Source organism: Rhamphochromis sp. 'chilingali' (genome assembly GCF_963969265.1).
Source record: "Rhamphochromis sp. 'chilingali' genome assembly, chromosome: 2".
NCBI lineage: Eukaryota > Metazoa > Chordata > Actinopteri > Cichliformes > Cichlidae > Rhamphochromis > Rhamphochromis sp. 'chilingali'.
In genome coordinates, this window is record NC_137930.1 from 47,243,396 (window position 1) to 47,258,385 (window position 14,990).

The following is a 14,990-nucleotide window of genomic DNA, read 5'->3' on the forward strand; positions in this document are numbered from 1 at the left end:
CACACACACACACATTCTTTTGCCGTCCAGCAATATGCTTGCAGAGGGCCACTTGTAGGAGGAACCGCATATATTGCAGATATCATTTAAATCTGTTACATTTATAATCATAATCACATTACAACTAATGCTACACAACAGGACAACAGGACTTATGAAGTCATATATACATATATGAACTTTATTTTTTTTGTTGCAGGAGAAAAAGAAAAGACAAGAAATTCCTTACTTATTGCTTTTACCAGCTCGTCTATCAAATGTCAGAACACTGTGAAAATGAAAATTCACAATTGAGAGACCTAAATTCGGTATTTAGAAACAACCATAGAAACAAATATTGAAAAATGTATTTGACACTCCACATCCAGCGAGTGTCAAAACTCATGCTAAAGAATTTTTATTATCCTACGTCATCATCAAGAAATGCATTTTGCTCCCTGTCTGGTGTAAACCTGTGATGTTGCAGGAGCCTGTAGATTACCTAAACCCCTTTATGTCTACAAATTCATATGGTATGAAGCAGATCTTGTATGAACAAATCAGCTGACTAAACTGCAGTCTAAATAAAACATCGATTGCAACGCAAAATTTAAGAGGCCACCTGAAGACACCACTTTAGTAATGTGTCGTAAATCTACTTGGCATTTAATTGGCATGAAATTTGTCCTTTGACAGTTAACAACAAAGTTTTTATTCATTTACTTTACCTGCAACTTAGACAACGTCAGCTTCCAACATCGCTTGGGTGGGGCTTTGAGTCACATGCTAAAAATACTCATGAACTACTCCCCCCAGCAGTGTAAAGCACTTTATATGATATAAGAGGGGCGTACTGCTGAAGACTGTGGGCTGAAACCGGGCACTGAATTAGATAAAGTATAGTGTTTCTACTGAAGGTGTGACTTTAATACTAGAAAAACCCAGCTGTTGATCCCGGCGGTGCAGTCAGAGAGGTCAGGCCTGCTCTGAATTACTACACTGATATCAACAGCCGCCGCTGCCGCCTGAACGTGAGGAAACAACAAGGTGAAAATTTGTCCTCGAAGAAAAGGTACTGCTTTCTACAGCCTGCTGCACACTGATGTGACAGCAGGATTTGAAGATAAAAGTGAAGGTGGTAGAGCTTAGCCACTTTTGGAAAAGACTTGGACAGATGTCACATCTTACTTGCGGATGATTTTATTATTTAACTTTCAGTTATTTTAAAAAGTAATAAAATACACTTTATTTATTTATCTCCACTCTTTATCTGAGTGATGGAGAATAATTAAGCAGGTCTCGTGGGCAAGTGTTTAAAAACCACCACATACGCCAGAGCTTTGGATTTAACTACACAATTTTGTACATTTAAATAAATCTGTGACCTGCTTTAATTTAAACTGCATTGACTGAAAAGTTTGTAACATCAAGTTCTGCGGATAAAAGAAAGAAAAAGAACGAGTTATAAACAAAATAGCTGGGCTTGACCACACTTAATAGGACTTTGGTTAACAAGAAATTTAGATCTGTATTTTTTTAAATAAATAAAAGAAATTTGAAAATGAGGGCACTTATATCCAGGCAACAAAATTGCTTCTTTGTCAAACACACAGTCCCAAAAGATCAGTTCAAGATAAGATAAGATAAGATAAGATAACCTTTATTAGTCCCACACGTGGGAAATTTGTTTTGTCACAGCAGGAAGTGGACAGTGCAAAAGTTATGACGCAAAAATTAGAATACAATAAGAATAAATACAGTACACAGCTGTACAGAATAGAATAAAATAATATACTATATACAGTAGAATAAAATAGAATAAAAATATACAATAAGATAAAAATAGAATACGAATGCTATATACAACTGAGTAAAAATACAACGATGCCAGAAAAGATTATTGCACTTAGTATTATTGCACATGTATGGATGTGTGTGTTTGTTCAGTTAAAGTCTTTGTTGTGGAGTCTGACAGCAGTGGGGAGGAAAGACCTGCGAAATCTCTCCATCCCACACCGTGGGTGCCACAGTCTCCCACTGAAGGCCCAAGCTTCTGGCTCCACTTTAGATTTAATATATGAAATCTTATCCCTGCTAGCACACACACACACACACACAGACATGAACAAATGTATACACACAGAAAGATGTGTTGTTCAGGCACAATAGAAGTGCTGTTTTGGGTCGGGCCCCCACGGGAGCTGGTTTGGGTGGGGCCTGTGGGCTCCGGGAGCTGACATTGAGTCTGGGCTACGTCCTCATTTATTTCACAGCAAACCAAAGAGAAGAAAAGGCAAGTGAATCCAACAGAGCCGTCAGAACTCCAAACCATACCCACCTGCCCCAAGCAGATACTGTCGCATCACAAAAACAATAAAAAAGGGGGGAAAGGACTGCATATGCATGTAATGCAGCTGCTCCTCAAAACATCAATGACAGGAGAAATGATCAGACATACCTCTTAAGAGGTACTATCAGCACGCAGTTTTAACACACATTCAGGGTTAACACTGCCATAAAAATTTTGCTGTGAAAATAGTGGCTGGTTTCTAAGAGTGATGAATCCCTCTGCATTAAAATAATTAAAAACATTTAATTTCATAGTCAGCCTTATTTGAATTTTTTTCCATAAATGTTCTTTGGAAAATGTCTAATATGTCTGTGGTTTAAAGCAGAGCGCAGAGTTCAGAATATGAATTCATTCTAAGGAAAATGACAGAAATTGAAATGAAAATTTTTTTTAAAGTCAGTCTGATTTTACACAAAAACTGTTATAAACAAGCGAAATTAATAGATTAGATCATTTTTGTTTAAGAAGAAAATAGCATTCAAATACAAATCAGACTGGAAACGCAGTATCCCGCATATTAATGTGTGTGTGACGGTTTAGTCGAGACAAACAATTTCCATCGCAGTTTGTAACGCAGTGCACAGTCCACATCTTTGAGAAGCCACGTCAAACATGCTCCACAGGCCTCAATTTATCTTGGCTGTGACACAGTCGGTATTTTTTTCCATTACGGTTATATCATGCTGGCCTTCACCAAATTATCAGGATCAAATTGGCACTTTGCTGAAATCCTAGTAAAAAAGGAGGACTTGAGAAAATTGCAATTTAACCTGATTCTTTTGGACAACGTTCAAAACTGTTCCGACAAACCACATTGCATGCGTTCATACCATATGTTGGCTGGCCTACAGCCAAAGTGAGCAGGAGAGGGTTACTGGGCATATCCCACTGACTGTATTTGCACTCAAGACTCACAGGCTGTGCCTGATCATTAGTAAAGAGATCCCTATCAATTACAGACGAATAGATTTAACCCAACCACAAGAAGTCCAGGGGGAGTCAGCCTGTTGCCAGAAACAAGGAAGTACTGACCAGGAAACACAGCGATATGTAAAAGGAGATCAAGTTCAAGATTAAAGAATGACGTTTACTGAATTTTCAATAAAAATCTAGCCTTTTCACAAATGCTGGCCATTGGCTATAATATGGCGAGTTCAGATGAGATGTTTATTGGTGTGGAAAGCTGAGCTACATGCACATATGCACAAACAAAGCCTCTACCTGCACACAATCACATCTCAAGCTGCCAATCCCATAGAGGAAGGCAAACATGGTGCCAGAGCCAAGGCTTTGTTAATTAGCTAATAAGCTTAACTCTCAGGGCCAGCCCAGCTTGCTTGTTAAGCTGTCATCACTACTTCCACCTGAGTGTATGAATCCATAAGCCTTCACACACACACACACACACAAACACACACACACACACACACACACACACACACACACACACACACAGATGAGGCACATGGGGCACTGGCTCACAGGGCTCACGCTCAAAGTTCAGTCACCATTGCTTCTTCTGCAGCTTAGCTGACGGAACATACAGAGTATTTAACCTTCACACAGTATTGCTGACGAGCAAGGGTAGCACCTAAACTGCTAATAAGATCAAAGATTCATTCATTATAGTTACAAGTGAAATCTCAGAGGGAATGTTTTATTGAACATTATAGCACTCCCAAAATGCCCAATAGTCAGAGCGCACACTCTCCCTCGGGTGGAGGAGTGCGTGCTGCACAGTTCGAGTGGCTGTAACAACAGAGATGTTGAAACATCTTTCAGCAGTCAGAAAGAACCAAGGCAGAATGTTTCTATTGTCACAGAAAAACGGGGTTAAGTGAAGGTTTGACCTTGCTCTGACCTCCTCTTCCAGCTGGGGATGCCATTATATTGGTGATTGAGTGTCCAGCTCTGGTCTGGCCTCAGCACAAGACATAGTGCAGACACCTCCAAAGTGGACAACATAGGCTTAAGCACACAGAACAAGGCTACTAAAAGTGCAGCTTCAAAAGAGCTGCAAATGTTGATGTCACTGTGTATGCGTGGAAGATAAAGTAATGTTTTTTTGTGTACTGATTACACTTTGCATGTAGGTCAGAGTTTGCTGTTTTTACTATGTCTAATTAACATACAGTGGCTTTGACTATTTATTTTTGTGTAAAAGGTTTTAAGCCCTTCTGTAAACTTGGGTTTAAACCAGTTTTTCACATGAAATTAGCCACACTGAGTTCTTTATCCAATTCGCTGTCAATTTTAGAAGTTTAACACTTAAAAACCACAGCTGTCCTGCTTTATCAGGAATGTGTGGTTGCGGTTTATTCATAATTTGACTGATAGTGCAAAGCTTTGATTGGTGCACTCTGTGACATCACATTTTTCCCATTACGCTGCTGTCATTTCAAACCGGAGAGAGACGAGTGCATGCACAAATGTAGAACTCTCTGATGAAGCAAGTCATATAACACAGCGGTCCCCAACACCCGGGCCTCGGACCGGTACCGGTCCGTGAGTCGTTTGGTACCGGGCCGCGAGAGTTGAGGCTCAGATGTGAAATGTATAGTTTTCAGGGTTTTTATGGGTTTTCAGCGTTATTTTGTTGTCGTTTTTATCGTTAACTCGGTTTTCCTGGGTCTTTTCACGTGTGTTATGAATAAATCTTCTTTTTTTGGTACCGGTACTAGTTTTATTTTGTTGTATTTATCCGCGACATCTTAAAGGCCGGTCCATGAAAATAATGTCGGGCATAAACCGGTCCGTGGTGTAAAAAAGGTTGGGGACCGATGATATAACGCATTCAAAGCCGAAACAGGACAACGAACCAGAAAAAAAGACTCGAGGAAGTTCCGGCTCCACAGAAATAAATCAATGGAGGCAGACACAGTGACTCACAAAAAGAAAGACAGATTTGTTGGATCGTAGAAATGCATCATCATCTTACCACTAATGTTAGTTTGGATGTTATGCTTTTGCCCATTTCCATATGATGTGAGGGGCAGTTAGTGGCAAATCTGAAACTGCACCACCAGTCAGTACCAAACAGGCTCAGAGTTTACATGAAAGCTAAATGTGTACCTTGAGGTATTGGCTACATCTGGTGTTTTTCTTTGTTAAACTGCATGGATGCAAATATAGTATGGACATGCTGCCCTAATGGAGCATGTTAAATGCATTTTCACAGCAGATGGCCCCGCCCCTCCCTGAACCTGGTTCTGCCAGAGATTTCTTCCTGTTAAAAGGGAGTTTTTCCTTCCCACCGTTGCCACGTTCTTGCTCATCGGGGGTCATTTGATTGTTGGACTTGTCTCTGTATTATTATAGGGTCTTTACCTTACGATACAAAGCACCTTGAGGCAACTGCTGTTGTCATTTGGCACTATATAAATACAACTGAATTGAATTGAATCTTTTGTTGCTAAATTCAACTCCAGTTCGGGTCGGGTAATAAATTAGTCACACAGGTGTCTGTTTTGTAACCGCTCCGGAGTAGTGCAGTGTTGCCGTAATTGGACCTGATCTCATTTGCAAATGAAAGACATGGATTGTACAGTAATTCATACAGGCTCAAGTGTAAGCAGGGATTAGAGTGATGTTAAGTGTTTGCCAGGCACCAAAGCTGCAGTAGGCACATTTAGATGCCTGACTAAGTTGGCACCAGGGCACTTTCCCCATGCCAGACTCCAACACTGCCCCCGGGAGGCATGACAATACAGATAATCATAATTCACTCATCAAAACGAAGGGAACTTCATTGCACACTTGAATGGGTTTAATGTCTGCCAGGCAGTAGCCCAGAATGGCTGGGTTTGGCATTCAGTTAAATGTGTCCACTTCTGAGTGTTGTTTCCCTTTTTGTAAAGAGGCCTCAAGGAGATGAGGTGAATTCAGATTAATAATGGCTAAGAGAAAGGATGTATCAGTGTTCAGAGACAGAGAATTGTCTGGGTTATTACCGTAATTGTTTATTCCAAGCTTTTATTTCCCAACCTCTCCATCTCTTATTTTTAGCTGCAAAGCGACTGAGGATGGAGTATTTCCATTCAACAACAAATCTAGGACCTGATTTTTTCTGTTTGTTTGTTTAATTCTGATCTTCCGTCACCCTGGCCGTGAACATTTTATTCAGCAACCAGCCTACTAGTCTAATAAGTGCTCTAACGGTATAGAGAAACCATTTTGTATGCAGAAAGCTTTTGTAGCTAAATCTTCACATAAGACAGGCACAATTCAGCATAAATACAAAATTCTCCAGAAAACACCAGACCTTCACCCTCTTGGCTCCCATGTTGTGAGAGTCTAGTTGAAAATGATGCATTTTCAGCAACTTAGCTGTGTGGAAATACTGCTACCTGACACAGTCTTAAAGACTTCTTGATAAAGCTTTTAAAAGCTGAGGCTGTCTTTGTGTGAAGATATAAATAAATAAATAAATAAATAAAGTCACGCATAGCAAAGCGAGGCCATGTCTATTCAGTAGAGCTGTCACAGGCACTTAGGGCACCTCTGAGAAGCAGACTGCTAACAGCGTGCCGACAGGGGGTAAGCGCAGCACGAGGGCTAACAGCGACATCATCCACACTTTAGCTCCGGGCCACAGTGCATAGGGGTCAGCCACGTTAGGCTAAGTGAGTGCTCGGTGGTTGGATAGGGTCTGTTCCATTTGATCACACAGCCAATCTAACTTGGGAGAGCTCAGCTGACTGAGCCCTTAGCAGCAGGAGGCAGAGGACAAGGTGAGGGGCAGTATTGTTCAGAGCTTAATGTGCTTCCCATTTGAGTGGCGATGATCAAATCTGCTGGTGCCGTAAGAGCATTCTGAACAAACTCCATTTTAAGTGTGAGTCAAAGTTAACACACGCGACTAAAGAGCCAGGGGGAAAAAAAGACTTGGCTCAAATGCAGAATTCCTGAATATTTGAATTATACAATAACGCAAAAAATTATCTCTGATCTACTCCACACAAGACCTCAGTATATAGGTCTATTCACCACAATGGCCTTGCACTCCTTTCTGCTTTACATTCTTTTAACAAAACAAACAAATCAGACAGCTTATGCATTTGGAATCCCTCGTCCTCACCAGTGACACAAACGAAGATTTATTTTAGGATGTGAGCAAGGTTGCCTCTTGCAAAAGGATTTTTAAAAAAATGTGCTAGAAGTGATTTGAAATGCTCCAGGAGTTGAAGGATAGAAAGAAGATGAACTGAAAAGATAAATGGAAAAAGACAATAATCAACTAGAGAAGAGAAAGAGGCAATTAAAATAGGAGGCAGTATTCAAGCAAATTAACAAATGAGGGGAAAAAAAGAAAAAGGATGTGGAGCGTTATTGCTCATCGGGTTTGAAAGCTCACTCGATGAAGCATTCAGCCTCTATCAATCACCTCATTTTTGACTAAATTCATTAAGAAAAAAAAAAGCAGAAGTACCCGTCAGTCTCCGCAGCTAAGCATTACCAAAGCGCTGGATGAAAGACATTTTTACAATGCTTCTACAAGGATCACAGCAATTCGCATGAATGATTACAAGGCCCTGAAACACAATTACTATTCAAGCAAGCCCTGCATGATTCAGTGTGCCTGGTTATACTGCACACGTTTACCTTGTTTGTTTTTGTGTAAGTGTGTGCAGCATGATCAGTGCTAGTACTGCGGATAATTAGCAAAGAACGAGATGCTTAATATCAAAGTGATTTTGAAACATCACTGCTATTCTTACTGTTACTAGTATTACTGTATCTTTTAGCATAAGCATTGCTTCCATAGTTAACCATCATTGTTGATGATGTTAATTAAACTAGCCTTTTTATGTTACAAACAATGATATAATTATTAGCAATGTTTAATAATCATAAATAATTACATTTCCTTGTCATATTTCATGGAGCATAAAGTATTGAATTTATCAACAGTATATTATGCATCGCATCATGACCCTGTGATGATGCTGCTGACCTGCCCAGGATGTATCCTGCTCCTCGCCATATGAGAGATCCAGCTGCCCCACAACCCTGAACTGAATAAGTAGTTAGGAAAATGATGGACGAATGGATGGAATTGCATCATAGAGGTAGAAATAATTACACTAAACCGCAATGTGTATTTCTTAATGATGAGGAAATGTTATTTTTGTTTTGTGATCAAGTTTTGGTTTTTTTTTTACCAATCAGTAAACTTGTCCTCAGTCGCAACATCAAAAAGTCCATACTGCTGTTTTGTTGAAGTGCCTGGTCTATCAGAGATACACACAATGGTGCTCTTATCACCTATTACATCATCTCATCACATATGGACACTTGGCCAGGACCCATTTTGTTTTTCACATTTTAACACACTGGGAGTTTCATTTTTCAACATGCAAGACTATTGTTGTGAAAGCAAGACTAACTCAGATCCTGATCTTGTAAATGTACGTCAGCAGTCCTGGTGTTTAAACCAACCCAAACACTGAGAGAAAGCAAACGAGTAACAAAGCTACACAGTTCATGAACAGGAAGTGGACTGTGAGCTCCAGGATCCGTCTTGTAAGTTTCATCACACCAACTGCATACTTTAAACATCATTTTAGACGTGCCTTTCATCATGGTACTAGTCATCCCAATGTTTTTACAGATGATCTGCACAGTAGTAAACAACCATGTATAAAGTTTAAAAAGCATCAGTCTCACCTTTACAAGATAGTTTCCAAACCAGTTATTGTCAATTAATCACCATTTCATTTATTGCTAACTAAAAAACATGTAAATTATTTATCATTTAATCATGCTATTATTAGCTGTCGCCCTGAATCACTCATCTGTAGTAAAAGGTCTCTTTGTATACTACTAATATAAGATCAAACAGACTTTACTTTTTTAATATTGTTATATTTCTCTAAGCTGAAAAGGGGTGGAAGTGGTTGCAATTAAACATACAAAAACACTTCAAGAGGGGCCAAGAGCCACTTGATCACAACATCAAGAATATCGGCTTCAGAATGCAGCACACCATGCTCATATTCCTCTCATACAAGGGATATGAAAAGTAATTAAGAGGGAAAAAGGGGAACCTAAGCAAACTCAATGAAGACCTATGTTTACTGAAAGTCTGTTGTGTTGCTGCACAATCACTACACGCAGTAAACAGGAATTTAAGTTTAGAAAACTTCAAAACGAATTAAAAATGGCCAACGTCATTGTACAGTAAGCAAGGTTGGGTATTGTTGATCAGAAGTATACATGTGGTTCTGAAATCAAAAAGAGCCACATTTAAAGGTGGGCACCTAGCATTTTTATCCACTTGTGTCCTCTTTGATTTGAAAGGAAGGTGTCACAACACTTTTGAAAACACACACTCACAGATGTGAGTGTGTGTTTTCTGCTGCTGAATATGAGAGCAGAATATGAGAGGCAAAGCTTCCTGTCTTGGAGCTTAAGACACCGTGGACTGTATAACGCCTCAGGCCATCCAATCTGGCCCATTTTACTGTATCAATAACAAAGCGAAACCTCTAAATGAGAGAGATCAAGCACTCCTCTGATATTATCGCGATTACTATGTGCACATAATAGTAAAGAGGGGTGTTAGATGGTTTTAGATCTGGTTTGCTTTGGGGAGGAAAAGGGCAAGCTGAGGCACGCTGGGAGACTCCAACCCTTTCCCATGTTGGAGGTGTAGATCAGAGGAGCAGCGGAGAAAGGGAAACCTGTGTTTTCACTGATTGATACTGTGATCTAACGAGTGAGGGATCTGTCAGTTGTAATTTTAGACGTTCAAAGATCTTCTGGAGAGGAAGTTTTCAGAAAAAAAGAGAACAAAATGGTGAGCAAAGGTTGTTGTTGCTTTATGTGGAAGGGAAACTGAGTAAAAACTGCATCACTTCTGTGAAAAGCTAGAATGAAGATGCAGTCCTGCAGTGTGTTAATGTATCACTGTGATATATTCACTCATCTAGATAGCTCTTAACCCTGCAACAAATGAGGACCTTTGCTAAAGTTTTAAAATCTATTTTAATGGAAGACAAACAGTTCACCAATTGTAGGACTAGAAAATGGACAATATGGAAAATTTGTTTGAAATAAATAAAAAAATGTTCCACTATGTGTTTAGACCATTTCTCTAACTCATTTAAGCTACTAAAACTCCCCCAAAGCCCTTCAGGTGAAACCAAAAAACCCACCCAAAGCAGCGCTGTTTCTTAGATGTATAAAGTTATCTTCAAGTTAGCTAAACTGAATGTTTATAAGTGGAAGAGCAGTGTTACTCCACAGCCTGCAGCTTCGAATAAAAGGCTAGCCTGAAATGTAAAGATTCAGGTCCACTGGTGATAAAACATACACACACACATAAACACACATATACACTGAAGACCTTTTTCTTACCGTCTTGCTCTGTCTTGGTCAGCTCCACGAGCTTCTTCTGTTTCAGTGTGTCCACCACGTCTGCCAGGCTCCCTTTGCGGCGCTCTGGCGTCCCAAAGGCGAGGCCAATCACAGGCTCCCCGCGATCCCTTGGACACTCCTCTGGCTTGGTTGGAGAGGTAGAGGTAGTCCGGTAAGAGTAGACTGAGCCACCTTTACTGCTTTCATTGTCCTTGGAAGAAATAGAAAATGAGAGTTCAAACCCACGAGCCATAGAAAGTAATTAAGTACTGCATATCTGTGAGAGAGCATTTCAATTCATGCAACAGTTTATTTTTAACACAGCTCAGACAAATGCATCCCAAAGCTCTTTAATGTATCCCTGTAGTACTATTTGGGAGTGAGCCTGTACTTTATTTGCTCTACTGCGCTTTGCCTGGGCATGGGTCAGCTGGTGCTACATGCCAAATATCAGACTTAGGATTGCATTTTGCAACTGACAGAACATGACGAGCACAGTACTTGATCTATCTGTCATCAAAAACAACATGGTGATACTCCATTACATATCTTTATACTGCCAGGGTCACGTGTGTATAATCCACTGAGACACACTGTGAGAAGGCCAAGCCTGGCAAGTGTTTTTTCAGTTGAGGGTGCTTACACGTAAGGAGCAGCATGACCGCAGAGACATGCAATCTGGTGCTGGTGGAAGTGGATTTGTGGAATAATTTAAAGCCAGTAAAGTGTTATAGTAGTCTGAGAAAAACCTTGATTTGTGTCTTTAATAGATTCATAATATATTCATTAATTACACATCGAGGTTTAACCCTACAGTCACACACAGACATCTCGGGTGATGCATATGATTGTTTTATACCTCTCTTTAGAATAAGAATTAATTCCTGTTTTGGTCAAGGTGACAAAAATCAGACCTTTTGATAATGAATAGAATAGAATAGAATAGAATAGAATAGAATAGGGCCCTGGTTTTCCTGAGACAGGAGGAGCTGGCGATGGCCTCCAGGGGTGGCAGAGGACAGCCAATTATTTTTTTGGGTGGTGTTGATTACCCTCTGAGAAGGCTTCCTGTTCTTAGTAGTGGCCCCTGCATACCCAGCACCAGTAGGAGAGCACACACTCCACTGAAGAGGGGTAGAAGGCCAGCAGCAGCTGGTCCAGGTTATTCTTCCTCAGGACACAGAGGAAGCGCAGCCACTGTTGGGCCTACTTTACCACTGTGGTGTCATCGACATACTTGACGCTGATTGGGTAGGTTGGTGTACAGTCATATGTATGCAGGGGGGACCTTTAGGTGGTCCAGTTTGGTAGTGAGGATGTCTGGTATTATGGTGTTGAACACATAACTGTAGTCCACAAAGAGCATCCTCATCAAGCTCTTCCTGTTCTCCAGACAGCTCAGTGCTCTGTGAAGGGTGATGGTGATGGCATCCTTCGTGGAGCACAGGGGGTGCGAGGAAGGGGTGGCCTCAAACTGAGCAAAGGTGTTGAGCTCCTTTGCAAATTTGAGGCTGCTGTCAGGGGGTTGGGGGCTCTGGCCTTTGTAGTTGGTGAGGGCATGGATGGCTCTCCACACTTGGAGGAAGCCCTCTATCCTCCTCCTGTAGGCCTTCTTGACCTGTTTGATGTCCCTCCTGTCCAGTGTCACATTCTCTACATAGCACTTAATGTAGAAAGGGACAGACTGAGTGAAGGTCTCTAGGTCCTGCTGGTCTAAGATTGACCATGGACCAGATCAAAACAGTCCCGTAGCTGGAGAAGAGCATCATCTGGCAATGTTTTAATGACCTGGGTGCTTGGAGGAGTTTGTTTCCTGAGGGGGATGTAGGCAGGGGTGCGGAGCAGAGAGAGGTGGTCAGACTGTCCTAGGCTGTCACTCTGTAGCCATGCTTGATATTACTGTACACATGGTCCAGTGTACTGTCCCCCCTGGTAGGACACTTAACATTTTGGTGGAATTTGGAGAGCACAGATTTCAAACATGCCTTATTGAAGTCCCCAGCAACAATATGGACACCCTCCGGGTCGGAGGTGACTGAGTGCTGAGCTAACGTTATATCTGATGGGTTTTTGTTGTTTATGGTGGATGACCCCAGCGTGTGTGTCCCACTATTGTCTGCTCTGCAGGGTTATGAGTTAAGCAAGAGGCACAAGGAGTCTATAATTATCTAAAGATAAGCCCTTCAGGATGACCACATTGTCCCACACAACATCCGACACTTTAGCACAGGTGCTCTAACACTGGGGTTATTTCTGGATACTTTCTCCTCCCCTTACAGAGTGGGGGGATCTCCAAGAACTTTAGGAGGCTTATGTTTCAAAGACAAGGGGCTTTGGCTAACAGCGGGATCTTAAGATGCCCTTGAAATGGCTCCAGGAGGCTCTGTTGTGCACTTTGTCTTTAAGCGGAAGATGGCTCTGTAATGAGGATTACGAGATAGTGTGTCACTCACAGATTGTTCAGGTGTGTTGGCTTTTTTTTCCAGGTCTGCTCAAGAGTTATACAAGCAGGGTGGTGCAAGCTGTAATGTTTGATTCTCAGATCAGAAACTTGAATCACAAAGTTTTGTTTTAAGTTGACCCTCACTGTTGGAGGCTGGTGAGGCAATGAAGTTAAGAAGGGTCGTTTACCCTTCTCTGTCCACAGCACAAGGACCTCCCATGTTTCACTGGTCAGTGGCTGCTTTGGGCAGTGTTGCAGCTTTACCTTATGACTTTTTACAGTTTGAAACATTGCACTTTGTTACTTTCTGGCCCAGCACCACCTGTCCTCTTTCTGAACACTTGAAAAGATTATTTCGTTATAGGTTTTCACCAGTGTCCTGTGCTGGTCCATGAGGGACAATGGTTACACATGTGAGTGTGTAAGTTGGAGATAAATAATAGAGAGAAAAAAGGAAAAAATATAGAGTGAAAATTCAAATATTCATGAAAAGTTTTGCCTTCAGGCAACTTTGAAGTCTGATACCGATGTTAAGTCAGGTTTTTGAATATTGTTGTTAATGAATTACTGCATTTACAGCTCTTATTGTGCACTGGGCATGGGTCAGTATAACTGAGTAACAATTTCAAAATATCTAAAGAGCCATAATCATGATTCAGTAACGCAAGTAATTTTAAAAAATGGGACATTTTTCACCAAAATATTCAACTCTACCACAACAATGATACCAGAGGAAACTTTCCCCTTTCCTCAGAGGGTGAAGCCAAACACATTTTGTCCATTAGGGACCCACAGAACCTGAAGCCAAGTAACTAACACCTTAACAGACACACTCAAACACACATACAAACACACACACCAAAGCAGGCTGTGGAGATGAGAGGAGGCCAGGGGTATAACTCTCTAAACGAGATCCCTCACTGGGCTGCCTGCAGCACTGCCTGTAGCACACAGGTCAGAAAGAACTACCGGTGCATGCGTGTGTGTCTGTGTGTGTGTCCACTACACCTTGTGCTCACTCAATAGTGCAAAGATATCATTAGGCATGAGAATTTGCACACCCTATGTATTCCTGCATCTCACAGGTGTTTTATGATTTGTGAGCCCCGAGTGTGTACTCTGTGCACACACCCACATTTGTGTGAATCTGAGTTATAGTATTATGGTCAGTTTCTAAGCTCTTAGCCTAATTCACTTCTCACCATCACAGCAGGACTGACACTCTCCCACTCAGCGTCTGTTGGTTTCTCTCTGATTGGCTGCAGTTCATCTGGGTGGGACTGGTCATGCAAAGAAGGTGACACCGTCTCCTTTGGGCCGTCGTGCTCATCACCAACCCAGCCTGCACTGTCCTGACCAATCACTTCTGCTTCCTCGGGCAGTGGATGAAAGGGAGGCGTTGCTCGCATGGAAGACATCATTCTGGGAAGGAAAAAAAATTAAGGGTTTAACTTTGGTTTATGAACTACAGTTATGTCTACCAGGATGGATGCTCACTGAAGTGACACATGAACAGCTGCCGACTAGTGCTGCTGTTCTCACAATGATAAAGACTAAAAGATATTTGTCACCAGCCAGACTAAAGCCAAAACCTTCCTGGAAACCGTGATGCATTTTCTGTGGAAAACTGCAAACAATGACACACCAGCACGGGAAAATAGAGCAATGCTCCAAAACAAAAGACACAAAGTGTTTTGTTACATTTTGTTTTGACAGACATTCTTTTCATAACAATATTATCACGATTGGACTCTTCTTAAGTGCTGGAGGTTAGTTCGTGTAAATTAGCAGTATCATCAGTATCAAACTGTGCCAAAAATGCAGTTTTCTACTTTTAGTGTGTTAAATAATTTTAGGTTT

The 14,990-nt window shown here is 41.2% G+C and overlaps 1 protein-coding gene across 5 annotated transcripts in view; it reads right to left on the reverse strand.

Moving 5' to 3' along the window:
- Nucleotides 1-14,990, reverse strand: part of LOC308392683 (transcription factor SOX-6-like) — a 104,333-nt gene that overhangs the window by 56,779 nt on the left and 32,564 nt on the right. For all 5 annotated transcript variants that reach the window (XM_080875854.1, XM_080875851.1, XM_080875850.1 and 2 more), the window contains 2 exons: nt 14,333-14,552; nt 10,688-10,898 (listed from right to left, as the gene is read on the reverse strand). In XM_080875854.1, the coding sequence (XP_080731980.1) occupies nt 10,688-10,898; nt 14,333-14,551 (430 nt within the window). In that variant the 5' untranslated portion in view covers nt 14,552. The remainder of the gene's footprint in view (nt 1-10,687; nt 10,899-14,332; nt 14,553-14,990) is intronic.